The sequence below is a fragment of the Saccopteryx leptura genome, chromosome 2 (assembly GCF_036850995.1).
Source record: "Saccopteryx leptura isolate mSacLep1 chromosome 2, mSacLep1_pri_phased_curated, whole genome shotgun sequence".
Classification (NCBI taxonomy): Eukaryota; Metazoa; Chordata; class Mammalia; order Chiroptera; family Emballonuridae; genus Saccopteryx; species Saccopteryx leptura.
In genome coordinates, this window is record NC_089504.1 from 362,025,743 (window position 1) to 362,045,716 (window position 19,974).

A 19,974-nucleotide genomic window follows, 5' to 3' on the forward strand; every position below is an offset into this window, starting at 1 on the left:
AAGGGGTCACTCGCTCTGCTGGCAGTCACCTGTCAAGACACATATGAGAAAGCAATCAATGAACAACTAGAGTGCTACAACTATGAGTTGATGCTTCTCATCTCTCTCTCTTCTTGTCTGTCTGACCCTGTCCTTCTCTCTCTCTAATAATAATAATAATAATAATAATAATAAAATAAATAAATAAATAAATCAGACCCGAGTTGAATTCTTTTTTGCTGAGCAGGAGTAAGAACAGGGAAGTGCAGAGAGAGGAGAAAGGGGTGAGAGGCGGGGCTGGCAGGTGGAGGAGGAAGGGGCTGGGACAGACACCTTCCACTGGAACTACTGCCCTACGTTTGTGTAAGTCTCTGTTTCAATTAGGCAAAAGTCCCTTTATATTCGCTTTCATTAAAAAAAATACAAACCAGGTTGCATTAGGAACCAGGTTGTGTTAAGGTGCCTCACTTGAGTTCCGTTGAGAGAATTCATTGCGTTACGAGTGTCATAATCATTGTCACTCAGGTAATAACGGTGTCTGGTTTGCTAGGAGCTGGTGGATGCCTTGTCACTGTCATCCTCGCCCCTAGAGGTCCGGAATCAGATCTTTGCCTGTGTGTACCCTACAGTGCTAGAACACACTCTGTGGCTCATAAATACTTTCTGGAACTGAGACCAATTTATGGGCTGAGGCTTCATTGCTTAAATAGGTAATCCCTTAACCAGGTAACTCAGGAGTTCATAGTTCACCCATCCTTCTGGAGTCTAGATGGAACTTCTTGGAGATTAAAGCACAGATTTTACAGCAAAGGCTGCAAACACAGTCCTGCACGGGTCTCGCTCAGCCTGCACACGTCTTATTAGCCCCGGAGAAGGATTTGCTGCGGAGTGAATGAGGCTTAAGCTTCCAGGACCTCCCCTTGCACCAGCCCCAGGGGCTGCTGGGAGCAGCTCAGAATTCTGGCGAGCTCCAGGAGGGAAGGGAAAGCCAGGAGGCCATCAGGAAATGTGTCCGCATGACCATTGCTGGTCAGTTGACTGAAAGATCTTATGAGAAAAGAAATGAATCGTCCATGCTCCGGTTCATGTAATTCCATTTATCAATCTAGGTCAACAGTCACACTGACACCAACCATCACATTTCTCAATTTGCCCTTTTTTTTTTGTTTTGTTTTTTTTTAAGGCCCCCAAATTGTACAAGTTTCGGGTCCCACAACCTGAATCTGCCCTTGGTTGGCTCAAACGTAATGCTTGAAAACTTACTTTAAAATTATGGGTAGTTGCCCTTTAAAAAAAAAGAAATCAATACTTTGAACCAACTGTCTGGTGGAAAGCCAAGGGTCACAGCTGTGGAAGGCAGAATTCTGAAGTCACCCTCGGTGAGTTACACCCTGGTCTGATCCTTCAGCGCGGGAAGGGCTGCTGATGGTGACAGCTGACACTGTCATGATGAGGTTGCGTTCTGCGGGTGAAGTGCAGAGACTTTGCAGGGATCATCCGGGTTCTGAATTAATTAGCATGATTTTGAGTTAAGGGAGCAGATGCTGGGTTGGTGAGACTCTTAAGAGTCCCTTAAGGCCCTGGCCGGTTGGCTCAGCAGTAGAGCGTCGGCCTGGCGTGCGGTGGACCCGGGTTCGATTCCCGGCCAGGGCACATAGGAGAAGCGCCCATTTGCTTCTCCACCCCCTCCCCTCCTTCCTCTCTGTCTCTCTCTTCCCCTCCCACAGCCAAGGCTCCATTGGAGCAAAGATGGCCCGGGCGCTGGGGATGGCTCCTTGGCCTCTGCCCCAAGCGCTAGAGTGGCTCTGGTCGCGGCAGAGCGACGCCCTGGAGGGGCAGAGCATCGCCCCCTGGTGGGCAGAGCGTCGCCCCTGGTGGGCGTGCCGGGTGGATCCTGGTCGGGCGCATGCGGGAGTCTGTCTGACTGTCTCTCCCCGTTTCCAGCTTCAGAAAAATACAAAAAAAAAAGAGTCCCTTAAAAGAGACTTCCCTGAGAGAGGCTCTCCTGCTGGCCTTGAGGAGCTACTGTATTTCCCCGTGAATAAGATGCATTTTAATGTTGGGGCTCGAAATTTGAGAAAAAAAAAAGTATTACATAAAGTTATTTAACTCAAGTTTTATTCACCATAAAATTCATACAACTCCTCATCCACGCAATAAAACGAGAAATGCAAGTAAAAAATCTACAACCGCTATGTAAGACGTACCCAGTTTTTAGACCCCAAATGTTTCCCCAAAAAGGTGTGTCTTCTACGTGGGGAAGTACAGTATGCCAGAATGAGTTCTGGAGCCGCAAGGAACTGAATCCTACCAACAACCAGTGAGCCCGGAAGAGAACGCCAATCGTCTGATGAGACCACAGCCCAGCCAGCGCCTGAACTGCAGCCTCCTGAGATCCTGAGCAAAGGACCAGCTAAGCCAGGCCCAGAACCCTGACCCGGGGAAACTGTGGTAAATAGTCAATGTGCGTGCTGCGCTAAGCTGGTCATTTGCCAGACGGCCCTAGATAACTGACGGCCAGGGGAAGGACAGCCACGAAGAAGAAGGAGAAGAAGAGGAAGAAGAGGAAGAAGAAGAAGAAGAAGAAGAAGAAGAAGAAGAAGAAGAAGAGGAGGAGGAGGAGGAGGAGGAGGAGGAGGAGGAGGAGGAGGAGGAGGAGGAAGAGGAAGAAAGAAGAAGAAGAAGGAGGAGGAGGAGGAGGAGGAGGGGGAAGAGGAAGAAAGAAGAAGAAGAAGAAGGAGGAGGAGGAGGAGGAGGAGGAAGAGGAAGAAAGAAGAAGAAGAAGGAGGAGGAGGAGGAGGAGGAGGAGGAGGGGGAAGAGGAAGAAAGAAGAAGAAGAAGGAGGAGGAGGAGGAGGAGGAGGAGGAGGAGGAGGAGGAGGAGGAGGAGGAGGAGTCGGCACTGCCTGAAATCAGCAAGACTGGTTGGAGGCGGCGGGGAGAGGGTGAAGGGAGGAGCCTGCGGCGCCCCAAAGAGAATTGTGCTGGGCCTTCCCAACGCATTGTTCCATTAGAATTCCCCACATCTTCTGAGAAGCACTTCTAACTCCCTTTTCCATGGCAGTGCTGAGTGCCTCACGGGACTCCGATCACTGCAGGTCACTGGGGCAGCTTCGATTCAGACGGGGCTCTTCCTGAGGCTGGAAGCTCACGTCCCAGGCTGGCTCGAGGCCTCGGGAGAGACGGTCACAGGGTAGCAAGGCAGAGAAGTGCTGCTGAGGGGACCCACGTGTGAGGCAGAGCCTGGTGGCCTGCCATCGCACGAGCCCGCTGACCTCCGCCCCCCCCCCCCCCAAGCTCAGCCGGCCATGCTGTTCTCCGTGGGAGCATCCTCATTGAATTCCACTAAAAAATAATTCTTTTTTTTTTTTTTTCCACAAAAATTGCTTGCATGGAGAGGGAGAAGGCTGGGCTTTTAGATGAGCATATTTATATCCATAGATGTTCCACGCCATAGGGGGTAGAACTCCCAGAGGGCAGCTCCACAGGATGATGGGAACGTGGAGGGGAGGAGGGCTGGGGTTACCAGCGTTTCCCAAACGCACTCAAAAAAGAAACTGTGCTTCCCTGCACACACACACACACACACACACGCACGCACACATGTACACACACATGCACACACGTGCACGCACACACACATACACGCACACACACACAGGCCTGCAAAAGAAAAACAATTCACTCCTGTCCAACTCATCTGGGTCATGCAGACCCCTTACGCCGGGCTGTTTTTATCACAACTTTCACTAAAAATAATAATAATAATTCCTTGCCAAATTGCCGCCTTCTCAGCTCCACCATCCTCAGGATAAAAATCTGTCTGGCTTTCTTTTGTTTTTCAAGTTGCTCAGAATAGTTTTTTCTTCTTTTTTTCTTTCCCTGACTCAGATGATTGAGCAATGTATCTTGCCCCAGCAATCTCTTCCCCAGACCGCCTCCCTGCCACGGGCATCGCCACGCGTACCAGGGTCCCTGCGCATCCCCCGTGACCAAACCTCTCTCCACTTGACATGTTTGCTCTAGAGCCCCAGAACCCGGGGCTCCACTGGGGACAAGAACACGCTGCTAGAAAGAGAGGTCCGTGCTGTCTCGCAGGCAGAATAAAACCTCCTCTTCTCAAGTTGACATCTTAACCCCACGAGTCGGTGACTACGCTCAAGTAGGTGGCAAGAGAGAGTAAGGTAACCGACGGGAAGGAGTAAGGTTGATAATCAGCTGACCTTGCTTGAGGGTTGATCCAGGTGAGCCCTGTCACATATCATCACAACGGTCCTTCAATGTGAAAGGGGCGGGTGGTGGAAGGGGCATGGTCAGAGCTTGATCCCAACATGATAGGAACTCGACCAGCAGTTCCTGGCTTTGAAGATAGAGGAAGGGGCCACGAGCCAGAAAACATAGACAGACTCTAGAAGCTGGAAAGGACAAGAACTCTATTCTCTTCTAGATCCTGCAGAAGGGAACCAGCCCTGCCGATACCTAGGTTCCAGCCCACTGAGGCTCGTTTCAGATGTCTGAACTCCGAGACTGGAGAATAACACACTCGCACTGTTCTAAGTCACTCGGCCTGTTACAGCCGGGTGAAGAAAGTCATCACGCATTATACAGGAATGTTTTGGAATCATTGGAATGCTTGTGCACATAGCGTCACCCTCTACACAGGCTCTGCCGCCAGGCCCCTGTTCCCTAAGGGAGCCCGGGTGGGGGTGGGGGGGCTTGCTCTGCCTCCTCCCTGACACATCTGGGATTAGTGGTCTACCCCAGCAGACCTCACTTATATAAACGATTGGTCAGATGCAAAGGGGAGACTCAGGAATCAGCGAATTCAGGCAGAGGCCCAAACTCGGGGCGTGACAAGTTGTACCACGAATTATTGTCATATCAGGTCTTCATCTGTCCCAGACTGATCTTTTAAGGGTTTAGGGATCTCCTGAGGCATAGAAGCAGGCATCTCTGTAATTACTGATACCTGGAGGTGCATATAAATGTAACGTTGTAAATAAATTTAACCCAACTTTATGTTCATAGATAGCCTGTCTCTGTTTTTGTTTTTTTTTATTATCTCTGCCACTCTATATACTAAGTGGCTTCTTGAGAGCACAGTCTTTATTTTATTTATTGATGAGTCCTCACCACCTGGCATGTTCTGGAAGCGCAATAATTCAGTCTTGGATTTGGAGTGGATTTTGCCCTAAGGAGGGGCTCGCTCCTAGGAAAAGCCTTTCCACGGGAAACCCAACCCCAGCTCTGACAGTCCCCTGCTCCGGAGAATCTCACCCTACTGAGAGCACAAAAGGGCATTCAACTCCTGTGTCTTCCCCCGGGAGGCAGAGGACGGTGGGTGTCCCTCCGGATGGGCGCAGACCCACGGAGTCAAGTTTGTCCAGAAAGCGCATATCCCAGAAAATATGCCGGGCGTTTCATGTTCTCCGTGGACGCGTATCCCACTTCCTGTAGCTGCCAAGAGTATGAAGTCTGTGCCGTGACCCCTCAAAAGGGGAGAGCACATGGGGACTTCGGTCTGTTGGAGGCTTTGTCTGCAAGGGGTCCCGCTGATCCGCAGAGCGCGTTGCGCAGCGGGTCCCGCAGGCGCGCGTCCCGCCGGCCGGCGTCCCATCCCGGTCGGAGATTCCCTGCGCGCGCGCGCCTCCCGGGCAGCAGCTGAGCGACGGGGCAGCCCGTGGCTCCCACCCGCCCCGCCCAGGCCCTGTCGGTGAACCATCCGCGAGCCCGGGTTCTCTGCAGCCCTCCTTTCGGTGCCCCGGGCTCCTCCGCTCGGCCCCTCGCCAGCGCGGGGCCCGCGCCCTGGCTCCCGCCCCTGCGCACAGGCGGGGCGCAGCCCGCTGCAAAGAGTTAAGACCCGGCGGCTCTCCAGACGCCTCTGGCTGCTCCAAGTCCCTGGTCCCCGCTCGCCGCTCCTGATTGGCTGAGCTCCTGTCAGTAGTAAAAAAAAGTATCAGATAGCAAACTTGGGACCTTCATAAAGGCGTGGTGGTGATACCCCGCAATCGCCGGCAGCCTATGACATCAGCCGAGAACGCCTGGGATGCCGCCGCTGCTGACCAGACGCAGGAGGAGGCGGAGGGTCCTGCCGGCTAAGAGTTAATCAGCCCCGCACAGCGAGCGAGGGGGGAGCCACCAGTTTTCTGGGGACACTGGCTTCGGCCGCTGGCTGCCACTGTACTCCTACCCAGGGGAGCTCCTGGAAAGTTGGATGAATTCTGGGTTGTTAGCTGCGGTCAGCTGGGCACCCGGGAGCCTGTTCCTGGTGGAAAACAGGGGGCGTCTGGCCAAGGGACCAGCGGCTCGCTGAGACTCAACATGACCCTCCTGGGGGCTGAGCATTCTTTGCTGATTAGGAGCAAGTTCAGATCAGGTAGGGCTGAGGCATTTAGATTTCCTTCCTGAACTTTCTTTCTCTTCTGCCCTTCTCTACTCAAGATTGCTTTTCAATCAATGTCTCAGGGCCCGCCGTGGCTGTTTCAACCTTGTTCCCCAAAAGCACAGTTTTGGAAGTGAACATTTTATTTGACTTTGGGGGCCTTTTCAATGTCTTCCGTTTTCCATGCGTTGAGTTGTTGAGTGTGGTTTCTGTTTGTGGAAAGGCCACTATTTTTCATTTTATTTTTTGCTCTGTATCTGTGAATAGAAAATGGGAAGGTACACCCCGTACGTAACAAGTTTGAACACAAACAAATAAGGGATTTCAAGCTTGTGAGCTGCATGATATTTAGTTGTAACTGATGAGAAGAGGCACCGGAGGCTGCGTATTAGATCGCAGGGGTCACTCAAAATGTCGCTAATCCAAACAAATGTATTTCCCAAAAAAAGTCACTTGGGGGAAGTAAAAATAGCAAATTTGGAGCACAACAAGTATTTAAAATGACATCACTGTAGAAGAGAGAGAAAAAAAAAAAAGCCCAGTGCCACAAATATTTTTTTTCCCAAAACCATCTGATATTTATAAATGGAGACTTTTCTCCCCAAATGTCTGTGTCAGTAGCACATAGAGAAACTTCTCACAGGACGCTGGGTGAAGGTGAGTAGGAGAGAGGGGACTAGCGAGGGCTGCTCACAGAAGGCATCCAGGTGCCCACGGCGGCTATGAATGTGGGGGTTCCACGTTTAGACACGGAGACTCGGGCCTCCTTAAGCTCTTTCTCTGCAACTGTGTGTATCCTGCTGGCTCTACGAAACCAGTAGCAAACACTCGCTCTATGGCAGGGCTTTTCCTTAGAAGGTGACTTGCTTTCTGAGCACACCGATGGGAACGCTTCCTAGAGCAGGTGCTGGAAGGTGGCGGGCCTCGTGGGCCAAGTTCTCCTTGGCCCCTCCACGTTAGGACCACTCAGTGTTTCTCTTGGGATGGACGTCTCCACGATGACGAGAAGCATGGAGGCTGGGAAATGAGGGTTCTCTGGGGGTTCCTTCGATGCTCCTGGCTTGGAGGGTATCTGTGGGGTCCATTGGAGAGTTTCGTGGTCTCTGTGCTGTTGAAACAAGATAAACGCTAGAGAGTTTACTAATCGGTGCCCCGAGGTGCTGGAGCGAGTCTGCCAGCCGCTGGGTGTTGGGGTCAGCGGCGGTTCAATCCTCTCTTTCCTTCCCTTGGTGAGGTGAGCTGCTTGGTCTGTCAATCCGCTGGAGACTTCGCCACCGCTGTGCAACTTGGTCAAAACTGCAGGGCAACACTGCCACCTTTCTGAAGAGAGGAGGATACAGATTTGTTTTGCCAAAAGCTGCGTTCCTGTCAAGCCTGCCCTTGCCGGTTCTTGTGGGGGGCAGGGGCGGGGCTGGTGTGTCTCTCTCAGAGGACTTGGCAAGGTCCTGCAGAGGATGGCAAAAACAGCGTTATCAAACAAATCCTTCCTTCCCCAAGTGCAGACCAGAGGGAAGGCAGTGTTTGTGCCGCTCCTAATTCCTGTCTTAGTGAACCGGGGGGGTCCCAGTGTCTCCCAGGTAGGGAGCTGTGGCATCTGAGAATTCCAATTGCTGCCTCATTTTTTTTTCTTCTTAAAGCTCAGACAGGCTTTCGTGGCGCAGGGAGGGTAGCTCAGGAAACGTGGTATCAAAGCAGACACACTCGTGCTTAATCCCCCACCTTTGATGAACAGGGAAGCCGGGCTCGGGGAATGGCCCGAGCGGATTGATCGTCCGAGGTGCAAGAGGTTGATAATTCGAAAGAAAAACAAGCAGAACGCAAAACTAAGTAAATGGAATGTTGAGGACGGTGACTTCTCTTTCTGGGCACAGTCACCACTGGTGCTGCGGCCACGCAGAAGTCTGGCGTGGCAGCGAGCTTACCCGAGGGCCTGCCTCTTCCGAAGAGAACTTGGTTTATTTTGTGACTAACAGTGGATTAGGAATCCTTCTTCTCTGTTTTGACGTCTCTCTCTCTCTTCTTTTTTTATTTCTTTTCTTTTCCTTCATGAGCTGCTCAAACTGTAAACTCATAAAATTCTATCTGACTGCTAATGGTTGCTTTGCTAGTGGACCCTGGTGTGACCTATGTCATTAAAAATATTTCCCCCCCTGGCCAGTTGCCTCAGCAGTAGAGCGTCGGCCTAGCGTGCGGAGGACCCGGGTTCGATTTCCGGCCAGGGCACACAGGAGAAGCGCCCATTTGCTTCTCCACCCCTCCGCCGCGCTTTCCTCTCTGTCTCTCTCTTCCCCTCCCGCAGCCAAGGCTCCATTGGAGCAAAGATGGCCCGTGCGCTGGGGATGGCTCTGTGGCCTCTGCCTCAGGCGCTAGAGTGGCTCTGGTCGCAACATGGCGACGCCCAGGATGGGCAGAGCATCGCCCCCTGGTGGGCAGAGCGTCGCCCCTGGTGGGCGAGCCGGGTAGATCCCGGTCGGGCGCATGCGGGAGTCTGTCTGACTGTCTCTCCCTGTTTCCAGCTTCAGAAAAATGAAAAAAAAAAAAAAAAAGAAAAAAATATTTCCCCCACAGATAAATAAGTAAATAAATAAACAAATGAAACTGTGTTGCTCTCTGATCAGAGAAGACACCCTGTGAGATAGGGCTGGTTTACAAGGGGGTGGATGACTGCTCTCGCTAGGAAGTGGACAAGTACAGTATCAGCATCGAGGGCTGCCTGTAAGCTACTTTCAAGTGACCCTGTAATTGAGTACAAAACCACGCCACAGGAGCCGTACACCGTGAAAGCCGACATGTATGAACTTGTCTAATGATACACACTCATCTTATCTTAGAGGCCGCACGGTTTTATGGTGGAGTGTGTGGGTTTAGAACCGAACAGGCTGTAATTTTAGAATGCACCTCTGCTTAATAGCTACATAACCTTGAACCTTGGCTAAATGACATAATTCTCTATGCCTCAATGTGCCTTATTTGAATAATGAGAATAATGATAGGGTTGTTGTGAGAACTAAATGTGATTATACAAGTTGACCGCTAAGAAGTATGCTTGGCACGTGGTAAGGCCTCAAAAAATGTTGTTCTATTCTTCTTATTATTAGGACGCTGGATTCTGTGTTCGTCTTTTTCTCTCTGAGTCTCGGTTTATTTAATCTGTAAATGTCAAGGTTGGACAGGATGATTTCTCAGACCCTTCAGTAACATTTTACGGGGTTGCATTTAAACTAACTACATTTTTACTCTCTTTAATCTCGCTGTTGTTTTGTCCATATCTGTGACCACAATATCCATCAGTTTTCCCCAATACCATGATCCTTGTGTCAACAAAACACACGCACTTATATGTATGTGCGTACACACACACATGCAAACACACACACATGCAAACACACACACACACACACACACGCACCACTCTGCACAAAGACTCAACCGAGAGAGAAAGGGCCATCAACGAATTTTGCTTCTAGAGAACGATTGTGTTTGACTTGCTTTTCTCTCTTTTTCTCCTTTGCCCATTCCACAGCTCACACAAAGGCAGGCCCTGGCATCTGCTACGACCTGGCCTCTATCCTCCACAAAATCGGGGCTGTCAGATTTAACAAATAAAAACACAGGAGGCCCAGTGAAATTTGACTTTCAGATACGCAGTGGTTATTTTAGCACGCTATAACATAGAAGGCAGACTTTGATCTGAAATCCACACTGAACTAGCGTGCCGCGCTTTCTCTGGCAGCCCTGCCCGCAGTCTGAACGGTCTCGCATCAGCCCCCTTGGCCTCTCTGGCCAGATTCCCTCAGGCTCTCGAGACTCAGCACCCACAGGCTCCCCGGAACGCCCACCTTGCATGTTAGGCATGCACGCGGAGACTCGGCAGGAGTTGAGCCTGCAGTGAGCGCGCTCTCGGGGGTCTCCGGGGGCGGAGCCAGCATGCGGCTCAGGGAAGGCTACAGAGAACATCCATTTCAGCCTCTGGGGCGGAGCAGGAAGAGGAGCTCGGCAGATAGGCTGCTTGGGTGCACGGGGCTCCGGGGACTCGGGGCAGCAACTGAACGTAGCCAAGGGACGTGCAGGGCAGGCCCTGGAGAGGCAGAGGCTGAACTCAGCTTAGCCTTGGGTGGTGGGAGGTGACACCACCGCCTTCTCCAGCGTCCAGGGATGGGCCTCCGGAGTCTGCAATTGCGGTCTGTCCTTCCTGGCAAAGCAAGGGGGACATCTCAGGACTCCGTAGGCCGTCCCCTCTGTGTTTTCTCTGTCCTCCATCGTGCAGATCACCTTAAAGGACTGATTTCTACTCGACACTAGAACCTTCACCTCTCTGAGGCTGAACAGTTTTCTCCTATGACTTGAGGAGACCGGACGCAAAGGTTGGCCCAGAGGGGTTTACCGTACGGACACTGTTGAGGACATTTCCACCGGGATCTCAAGAGAAATTCAGGCTCTGGCCCTGCCTTCCTCGTTAATTCATTTTATAACCTACGACAAATATTTTAATTGTGTGCCTTGTTATGTATTATGGAAAAGGCACTCTTCCCAGTTACATTACTTGCCCTAGGCTGTAAAACTACTGTATAGGCATAAATATATAGATATAATTTCTTTTTCTTTGCTTAACTCAGTTGACCTCTTTAAGCCTCCTCATCGTCATCTACAAAATAGAGGGTTTTGATTAGTTCATCTCTGGGGTTGCCTGCAGCCTTAACATTTGGCATTTTTCCAAGTGAATAGCCCTAAGTAGTGTTGTAAAGTTTTGAAGACCATAAGCTTTATAAACACCTTACTGTGATGTTTCCGGGCTCTTGTCTTCTCAGGAAGCTTGACATATACTAGATATACAGTAAGTATTTCTTAAATGGATAATTCACACCCACCATGTTTATAATGAACAACGTAGCATTCAAGAAAATCATCTCCGTTGTTTCATTTGTTCAGTGTCCTCCTCAAAATTTTGTTGACAGCAAGCTTTTGGTTGTGAAGCCTACGGAAGCACACCTGTCTTAACTAGTCCCCAACTCCATCTTGCTATTGACACAAAATTGTAGAATAGTCTTAAAGTTTGGGAAAACTTGACTTGTTCCATCAAAATTGTTCAGGAATGTCTCCTAGGCATAATCAGAAGAGGAGGAACTAAAAGCCAGTGGTCATGATGGGCTCCAGTACAAACTGTTCCGTCACCGAACGCCTCCTTCCTTCAGTGACGCTCAGTCTCTTCTCAGTGACGGCATTGGTTTCCTGTGACGGCATTGGGATCCCAGCAGATCACTACAGGCTTACTGCCTTAAAGCAGCACAAATGTATCATCTTACCGTTATGGAGGTCAGGAGTCTGAGGAGGGTCTCGCTGGTCAAGGTGCTGGCAGGGCTGTGTCCCTTCTGGGGGACTCTAGAGGAGAAGTTGTTTCCAATCCTTTCTAGATTGTGGAGGCTGCCTGTATACTTTGGCTTGTGGCCCCTTCCTCTGTCTTCTAAGGCAGCAGTGTGGCGTCTTCGTATGTCTCTCTGACTTCGACTCTCCTGTCTTCCACCTGCAAAGACTCTTGTGATTCCATTGGGTTCATCTGAGATCATCTCCCCAGTTGAAGGTCAGCTGATGAGCAGCCTTAATTCCATCTGCAGGACTAACTCCTCTCTGTCACGCTGCCAGTTTCCAACAGTGATATGTGGAATAGGGTTAATCTCTCCGTGCATGGTGCTGGGAAGCTCTCCCCGCCCACCCAGGTAAGAACGCGGCTGGCTGGCTTCCCCTCCTGGCTGCTTCATTTAGAGTTGGCTCACCCTTCACTCCTCAAGCCTATTGTGGGTTCAGGACCAGTATCCCACCTTAAGAATATTCATCCTAGGATTCCACTCCTTGTGTCCTCAAGGAGCTCACAGGCAATCTGAAAAAATGCTGGATGCGAGTTATATCTAAAGACCATCCTTCCGGGGACAATTTCTATAGTCGTTACGAGAGGTATATCTTTACTGATTCAGTTATTCAGTGAATATTTCTTTCCCGTTTCCCTGGCAATGGAGACTGTGCTAGAACCTGCAGACACAAGGGGGAAGCAGAAAAGACACACGTTATGTCCTCACATGGAATATTGGAGCTGCCTCGAATACCCTGTGTGCACAGGCCCTGCAAACTGGGTCCACAGTGGAACACAATGTGCTGGACCTTAAAAGATGATTGTCTTTTATGTCCTAAGTGAGGCTTTAAAATCTCTTTAAAAAGCCAACAGAATCTTCAGGGTCTGACTCAGGCCACCTGCTTCTCTGGTCTGACTGTGGTGGATGTACTGATATATCACATGGCCTTCCCTCACCATCTTCATTACTGGGCAGACGTCCCAGCCCCAAAAATTCTCTGTCTTGTTTTCACCCATAGCTCTCATTATTATTGGACCAACTAGACATTTCACTTGCTTATGTGTTTGCTATGGGTCCACGAGGGTGGGGATTTTTGTGTGTTTCTACGGTTCTCTTTCTCAGTGCCTAGAATGGGGATCGGCACAGAGAAGGCACCCTTGAATATGTGCTGAATGAATGCATTTTATTCTGCACCCAGAGAACAGTCAAAAACAAAGGAAACAGCGTACGTTTTTTATTATACATGTTTAAGTATTGAAACTAGAGTGAAAAGGGGGTGACTGACGATAAATACAAACTTCGGAAGCGTGGTCACCTCTGGAGTGGGAGAGGCAAGGTGAGAGATAGGGGTGTAGCCCAAGGTGAGAGGAGGGCGGTGGTAGTGTTCCCAGGTCAAGCGTGGTTGCATGCATAGCTTCTTCTTGGGCAAATTAGTTAAGCAATGTTTCTTTGTGAACCAATGATAACAGTGTGACAGTGGGACATGGACCAAGAATTACAATTAATCTAATTTTGTGTACTCAAGGTACTTCAAAAAATTAAGTTTTTTCAGACCTGAGAGAGTGGCACTCATCTTTTATCTGCTATCGTGTATGACAGACACAGTCAGTGAGATTTTGGTCAGCTTGGATTAAACCAAGTTGAATGGGTTTTAATCTAATAGGATTAAATTGGAGAGTAACAAAAGTGTGTGACAGAAGTCCGCGAGCCCAGGATGAGACTTTTACATGCTCCAAAAAAAACCAGACCTGAACAAGAGCTGCTAGAACCTAACCGCTCATCCCTCGCCCTTATTCCCATCTTTTCAGTGAGAACCTTCTGGTCACCTAGCAGATGGTGACCAGTGGTCGACCTCGTGTCTCTGTCTGGATCAGGACGGAAGAGCCAGCAGGTGTCTTTCCCTTAGTGTCATTCCTGATCTCCTGCAGGCAGACCAACAGCGAGACTCCTCTCACCCACTCTGTGGCCCCGCGACCTCGCGAAAGTCAACTCAGCTCCCTGGGCCTTCGTTTCCAGGCTGATAAAATGACTCACGCCATTTTTTTGAGGGAAAGACCTTCTTAGAATCAATGAGGGTTGCTTTTCAGGTAGAAGCCCCTATTCCGCACACAGGAAGAGATGACTTGACCTGTTGGCATGTGAAATGTGCAAGAGAGAAGCATGGAGTAGTAGAAAGGTTTGGATGGACATACATAGAACTTTATTTATTTATATATTTAGTGTGTGAAAGAGAGAGAGAGAGAGAGAGAGAGAGAGAGAGAGAGAGAGAGAGATGAGGAACATACAGACAGGAAGGGAGAGAGATGAGAAGCATCAATTCATAGCTGCAGTGCCTTAGTTGTTCATTGATTGTTTTCTCATATGTTCCCTGACCAGGGGTCTCCAGCCGAGCCAATGACCCCTTGCTCAATCCAGCAACCTTGGGCTCAAACCAGTGACCTTGGGCTTCAAGCCAGTGACCATAGAGTCATGTCTATGATGCCATGCTCAAGCCAGTGACCCCATGCTCAAGGTGGTAAACCCACACTCAAGCCCGATGAATCTGTGCTCAAACCAGCAACCTTGTGGTTTTAACCTGGGTCCTCAGCATCCCAGGTTGATGCTCTATCCACTGTGCCATTGCCTGGTCAGGCAAACAGAATTTTAAAAAATAACAAAAACCATTAGCCAAATAATATTTTTGCAGCTTTACACTTTGAGTATTTCAACTTTCAACTTTATGAAGCAGGTCATAGTTATTTGTTTTTGAAGTCAGTAATTTGCACTGACGTCTATTCTGAGACCATCCAGAACGGCTGGTCAGTCAAGCAGTACCTAAGCAGACTTGGACCATTATTCTCAGGTGGAGCACCAGGGTCTCCAAATTCTGTTAAAATAAAAGGTAGTGTTTATTTTGTGTTTATTTCCTGAAATTTAGAATAAATAAGGGTGATTTCTGACTTTTGTTTTGATAGGGCCCTGCAAGGTGCCCTCTAGAACCACTGAAAAAAAAATTCTTTTCTCCCATCAGTTGAGTAAAGAGAAATTCTCCCATTTCCTTACAGACACAATTGGGGTACTTCTCTTATAGTTTCAGTCACCTCTGTTGATATTTGCTGTATTCAGCCACCTTGGATCATTAGAAAGACAGTAGGATTTGAACAGTGGAAACAGTGAACGAAGCCACTGTCATATTTGCAAAACGTATTTATTGGGTTATCTCAAGTATGGGAACTTAGCCATTCCTTGGTGTGTGCGTAGCGATAATGAATAGAATACACAACCTCTCAAATACTTAGTATGCCTTGCTTAGCGCCTCTCATCTTGTGGGCCAGTTAGAATTACCATATAAGTCAGTTTTTTTCCATACCTCAACCTGCACCTCTTTGCCCTTAGCCTCTTAAGTGGTACTAAAAAAAAAAAAAATCATCAGGCTTTTTAAAATTTTTTTATAAAATATAGTCAAGTAGCCCCAGGGTGGAACGACTGGAAAATACCCTATAAGCTGTTCTGACTTTCTTACTTCCAGAAACACTCTCCCTCCAGAAAGTCATTCAACTTTGTTGTCCCCATGACCGGTTGGGCTGGTTTCCCAATTTGAGGTCAAGTTCCATGTGGAATTCTTTCGAGAATGGGCTCTGGACAGGACAGGAGAAGGTTCCAAAATGGGCAAAACCCGGACAATGCTAGTCAGGGTTCTTTGAACAATACCTGACCATCTCTTGACTACGTTGTAAAGATATTTGTGGAGATGCGCAGTTTTACAAAGTTATATCTGAGTGCATGCCTGAATTTTACACTCCGGGCTTTATCTGTCAATGTAGTACTGGACGTCGTCTTCCGAGCTGCCACTTAGCAGCGGACCTCTGGTTTCCAAAACTGTGTAAGAGTCCACCACGTGAGCGGATCGTAATTGACTAAACCTTTCCCACCTATATTGGAAAAATTCAGCCCGTTTGTTTTTTATTTTATAAATAACCCTGATATGAACATCTTTATGCATATAGCCTTTTCCTTCCTCTGGGCTGTTTTTATATTATAGGATGGATACTCGTTGTTTAGAGTAAACATCCAAGTGTTGAGATAATGAAAGATGAAGCTCTAGGTTCCATTCTGGTCGCTAGTATTTCCGGAGAGCTTGCAATGCACAAAGCTTAACCCTAATTCTATCTCCACATGGCAGTGAGCACTGGTCCCAGAGCCATCTTGGGTACTAATCCAGTGGTGACTGATGTTCACGGAGCCTTTCACACCTTTGTACTTGAGAATAGAGAGGAAGAAGAGCCGTAGTTACCCGATGACTTTGAGAACTTCTGTGTGCTCTGCTGTTTGGGGACCACCCGTTACCAAATATGACTGATGACTCATCAAAGGAGAAGTGGAGAGGACTAGGTGTGACCGAGAACCTATTATCTGTGACACTTGGACTATCTCATTTGATCCTTGTAGAAGTGCTATGAGACAGATATGATTGTTCCCATTTCATAGATGAAGAAACTGAGGCCCAAAGACGTAAGATGTTAAAGAACGTGGTCAAAGTAACATAACCAAGAAACGGCGAGGCCAGGTCCGATCGTTTGTTCCCCTGTGCCATGATGACCCTCTCTATTACAGCCTAAAGCTCCCACCTCCCACCCCACCCACCCTCACCTCTCACATACACTCACCTGGCCCACTGGCTTTAATGCACCTCCTTCTGGACTACAATCCCAGGTGATACCCAATCTCCTTTACTGGGTTTGATTTCCTAAATAATGATTTATCAAGACAATTGTTTCTAGGACAAATCAGCCTACAAATTATACATGTCACCAGTCCCCCTCCCCCTAAATCCTAAGACTTTTCATGACACTTGACTATTTCAATCTCAGTTTGCTTGAGAAAAAAAAAAATCAAGACAGTTTTGAACACTAACAATAATAAGAATAGGCCTGCCGTGAGGCACCAAGCATAGTTATTCAAGAAAGACAGGGTGCGGCAAAAGTAGGCTCACTGTTGTGAGCACGTGAAACAAGAGTTTATTCTTGTATTATTATTTATTAATTCTTGTGTTGTTTTTCATATCAACAGCTGTGAACTCAATTTTGCCCCAACCGGCATCTATTAACAGAGAATAGAGCAGAGGAAGGGAAAAGTAAGGAGAGGGTGGAAAGGGGGCACCAACTTTCCATTATAAGGTGAATAAGGTCTGCGGATCTAATGCACACGTGGATACCATAGTGCATAACGCTGTATTGCGCAACTGAACTTCGGAGGAGACTGGAACTTAAATGTTCTCATTCTCCCCCTCCCCCAAAAGGGTACATATGTGAGCTGATGGGTATGTTCAATAACTTGATGGTGGGGAATCCCTTCACAATGTATATACCTGATCATCACATCGTACACCTTAACTATAACATAATTTTATTTGTCAGTCATACCTCAGTAAAGCTGAAAAAGTGAAAGAAATGTCTAGTAATTAGTATTAGAAGTGAAATGGACAAATGCTATCAAAAGGGTCAGAATGGTGTGTGTGTGTGTGTGTGTGTGTGTGTGTGTGTGTTCATCTACATAGATTTATGTGTATACGTAGGAATCTAACCTCTAATCAATTATTAATCTTTAATGATAATGGTGGCTGTTCACATCAGCAATAAAGTAGGTGATGACAGTTTACTATTGGTTTTGAAATAAATGAATGTAGCTATTTGGTCATATAAATTGCATATGGATCAAAGAGCTGAGGAGATCTATAACATATGAGAAGAAACCAGACAGCAGCTTTATAATCTTGGGGTGGGACAAACCTTCCAAAATACATCACCAAAGTCAACATAAAAATAAAATTTGGCATATTTAGCCACTTAAAAAGTTTTAAAATGTTACATGGAGAAAAGAAAATCACCAAAAATATTTGAAAGATAAACAGTACATTGAAAAAAAAAAAAAAAACTTGGATGAGAATGCCAGGCAAAGTTATTAAAAGGAATTCTCTAAACAATAAGACTAGAAGCACACAACCTAAAAGAAATGTAACTTAAGAAGGGAAAATAGTCAATGAGCCCATGGAATACACTCAATCCATTAACATTCAAGGAAATGGAGGCCCTAGCTGGGTGGCTCAGTGGATGGAGCATCGTCCCAGTGCACCAAGGTGTCAGGTTTGATCCCTGGTCAGGGTGCATATGAGATACAACCAATGACTGCACAACTAAGTGGAACGAGTTGGTGCTGCTCTTTCTTTCTCTCTCAAATCAATGGAAAAAAACACTTTTAAAGAAGAAAATGCACATTAAAAGAGCAAGATACCAACCCTGGCCGGTGGTTCAGTGGGTAGAGCATCAGCCTAGAGTATGGACATCCCAGGTTCGATTCCTGGTCAGAGTACACAAGAGAAGCAACCATCTGCTTTTCTTCTCTTCTCTCTCCCCTCATCCCCTCTCACATCCAGGGGCTTGATTGGTTCAGCATGGTCTCAGGCCTTGAGTATAACTTGGATGGTCTGAGCTCTCAGACTCAGGTGCTAAAAATAGCTTGGTATTTGAGCATTAGGCTGCGATGGGGTTGCCACGTGGATCCCAGTCAGGGTGCATGTGGGAGTCTGCCTCACTGTCTCCCTTTCTCTCACCTAAAAAAAAAAAAAAAAAAAAAAAGGAAAAAGAAAAAGTAGTTAAAAATATACATCTGTAAGTCTAAACAAATAGACAAAATTTTAAATGAGGACTTAGGAAATATGAATACTAAAGTTACTTGATTATATATTTTAAACTTTTTACATGATATAGAATATTAGAAGACGATTTTAAATTTACTACCCTTTCCAACACACACACAAAGAAATGACAATAATTTCTAAATATCAGCCTCATATCTTGACCCTAAGGCAGTAAAAAGACAGAAAGAAGGAAAGAAAGGAAGGAAGGAAAGAGAGGGAGGGAGGGAGGGAGGAAGGAAGGAAGGAAGGAAGGAAGGAAGGAAGGAAGGAAGGAAAGAAGGGAGGGAGGGAGGGAGGGGAGGAAGGAGGGAAGGAGGGAGGGAGGGAGGGAGGGAGGGAGGAAGGAAGGAAGGAAGGAAGGAAGGAAGGAAGGAAGGAAGGAAGGAAGGAAGGAAGGAAGGAAAGAAGGGAGGGAGGGAGGGAGGGGAGGAAGGAGGGAGGGAGGGAGGGAGGGAGGAAGGAAGGAAGGAAGGAAGGAAGGAAGGAAGGAAGGAAGGAAGGAAGGAAGGAAGGAAGGAAGGAAAAAGAAAGTACTTTTAAAGTTAAAATATTTTAATCTCAACAAGTTAAGGGTCAAAACATACCAAAAGTGTTAAAACAGAAAAACCTAGAAGGACACATTACAAAGTGATTATCTCTTGGTGATCGTGAGATTATTTGTAATTTTTCATTTCTCTTATATTCTTTTCATATTTCTTTATTGTTCGTTTGATTATTCAGTGTCTCCCATTACCTTCTAGAATAAACAGAAGTAACTTTGATAATAAGCCAATTAACAGTGAGCATCATTTGCCTGTTTATTTTTGTCAGGAAGTCACAGGGGATGAAAGACACCTTATCTGAGGAACTGCTAAATCTGGAGCGGGCGGGACACCCTGCTAGTTTAGCAATCCGAAGGCTTGCTTCTAGTCAAGCTACACCTGAGAAACTCGGTCCTCAGCTGAGACTGAGAGCCCACAGCCCCGTAATAATAGTTATGTTGGAAACTTTAAATGTATATATAGTGATCTAGGCTGCAGTCTAGGTTCAAATCCTGGCTCCACCATTCCCGGTTGTATGACCTTGAGTGTATCCTCCAAAGCTCTCGAACCTCTGCTTCTCTACTAGTAAATGTGAGAAGAAAAGTACCTCTCCAGGAAGATTTGGTGACGCTTTAGGAGAAAAAGCATATAAAAAGTGTCTGACAGGGCAGGGATGTGCTTTAATGTACTCCACAATGGTAGCAATTTAATGCACAGGTTAATATAATCATATATTACTTATTATATCAGCATTTGTAGCAATGTGCTTTAGAATGCTAGTTTATAAGGTTTTTAAATAATTTCAATGTTATTATGAAATGTCATATGTTTCTAAATTAGCAACAACCAGTTTCTGGTTGATTAGCTCTTAAGGTTTGCTGCTAGTTCATCTGATTTCCTTTTTACCCCAGGCTGTGTTTGCGTGATGAGTGTAGTGATTATTGTTATAGAATTGACGCTGTACTCAATAAAGTGATGCGTCTTCATGTCATCACTTATTCTCTTCCTTTCAAAAAAAATTTTTGAGGAAAGAAATTTTTCTATTTTCATCCCCCCCAGAGAGGGGAGTTGT

At 47.3% G+C, this 19,974-nt stretch overlaps 1 protein-coding gene across 3 annotated transcripts in view; it reads left to right on the plus strand.

The window, feature by feature from the left end:
* The first annotated feature begins 5,998 nt into the window (after window positions 1-5,998).
* Window positions 5,999-19,974, plus strand: part of MYOCD (myocardin) — an 89,299-nt gene continuing 75,323 nt past the window's right edge. For all 3 annotated transcript variants that reach the window (XM_066364905.1, XM_066364906.1, XM_066364907.1), the window contains exon 1: window positions 5,999-6,354. In XM_066364905.1, the coding sequence (XP_066221002.1) occupies window positions 6,300-6,354 (55 nt within the window). In that variant the 5' untranslated portion in view covers window positions 5,999-6,299. The remainder of the gene's footprint in view (window positions 6,355-19,974) is intronic.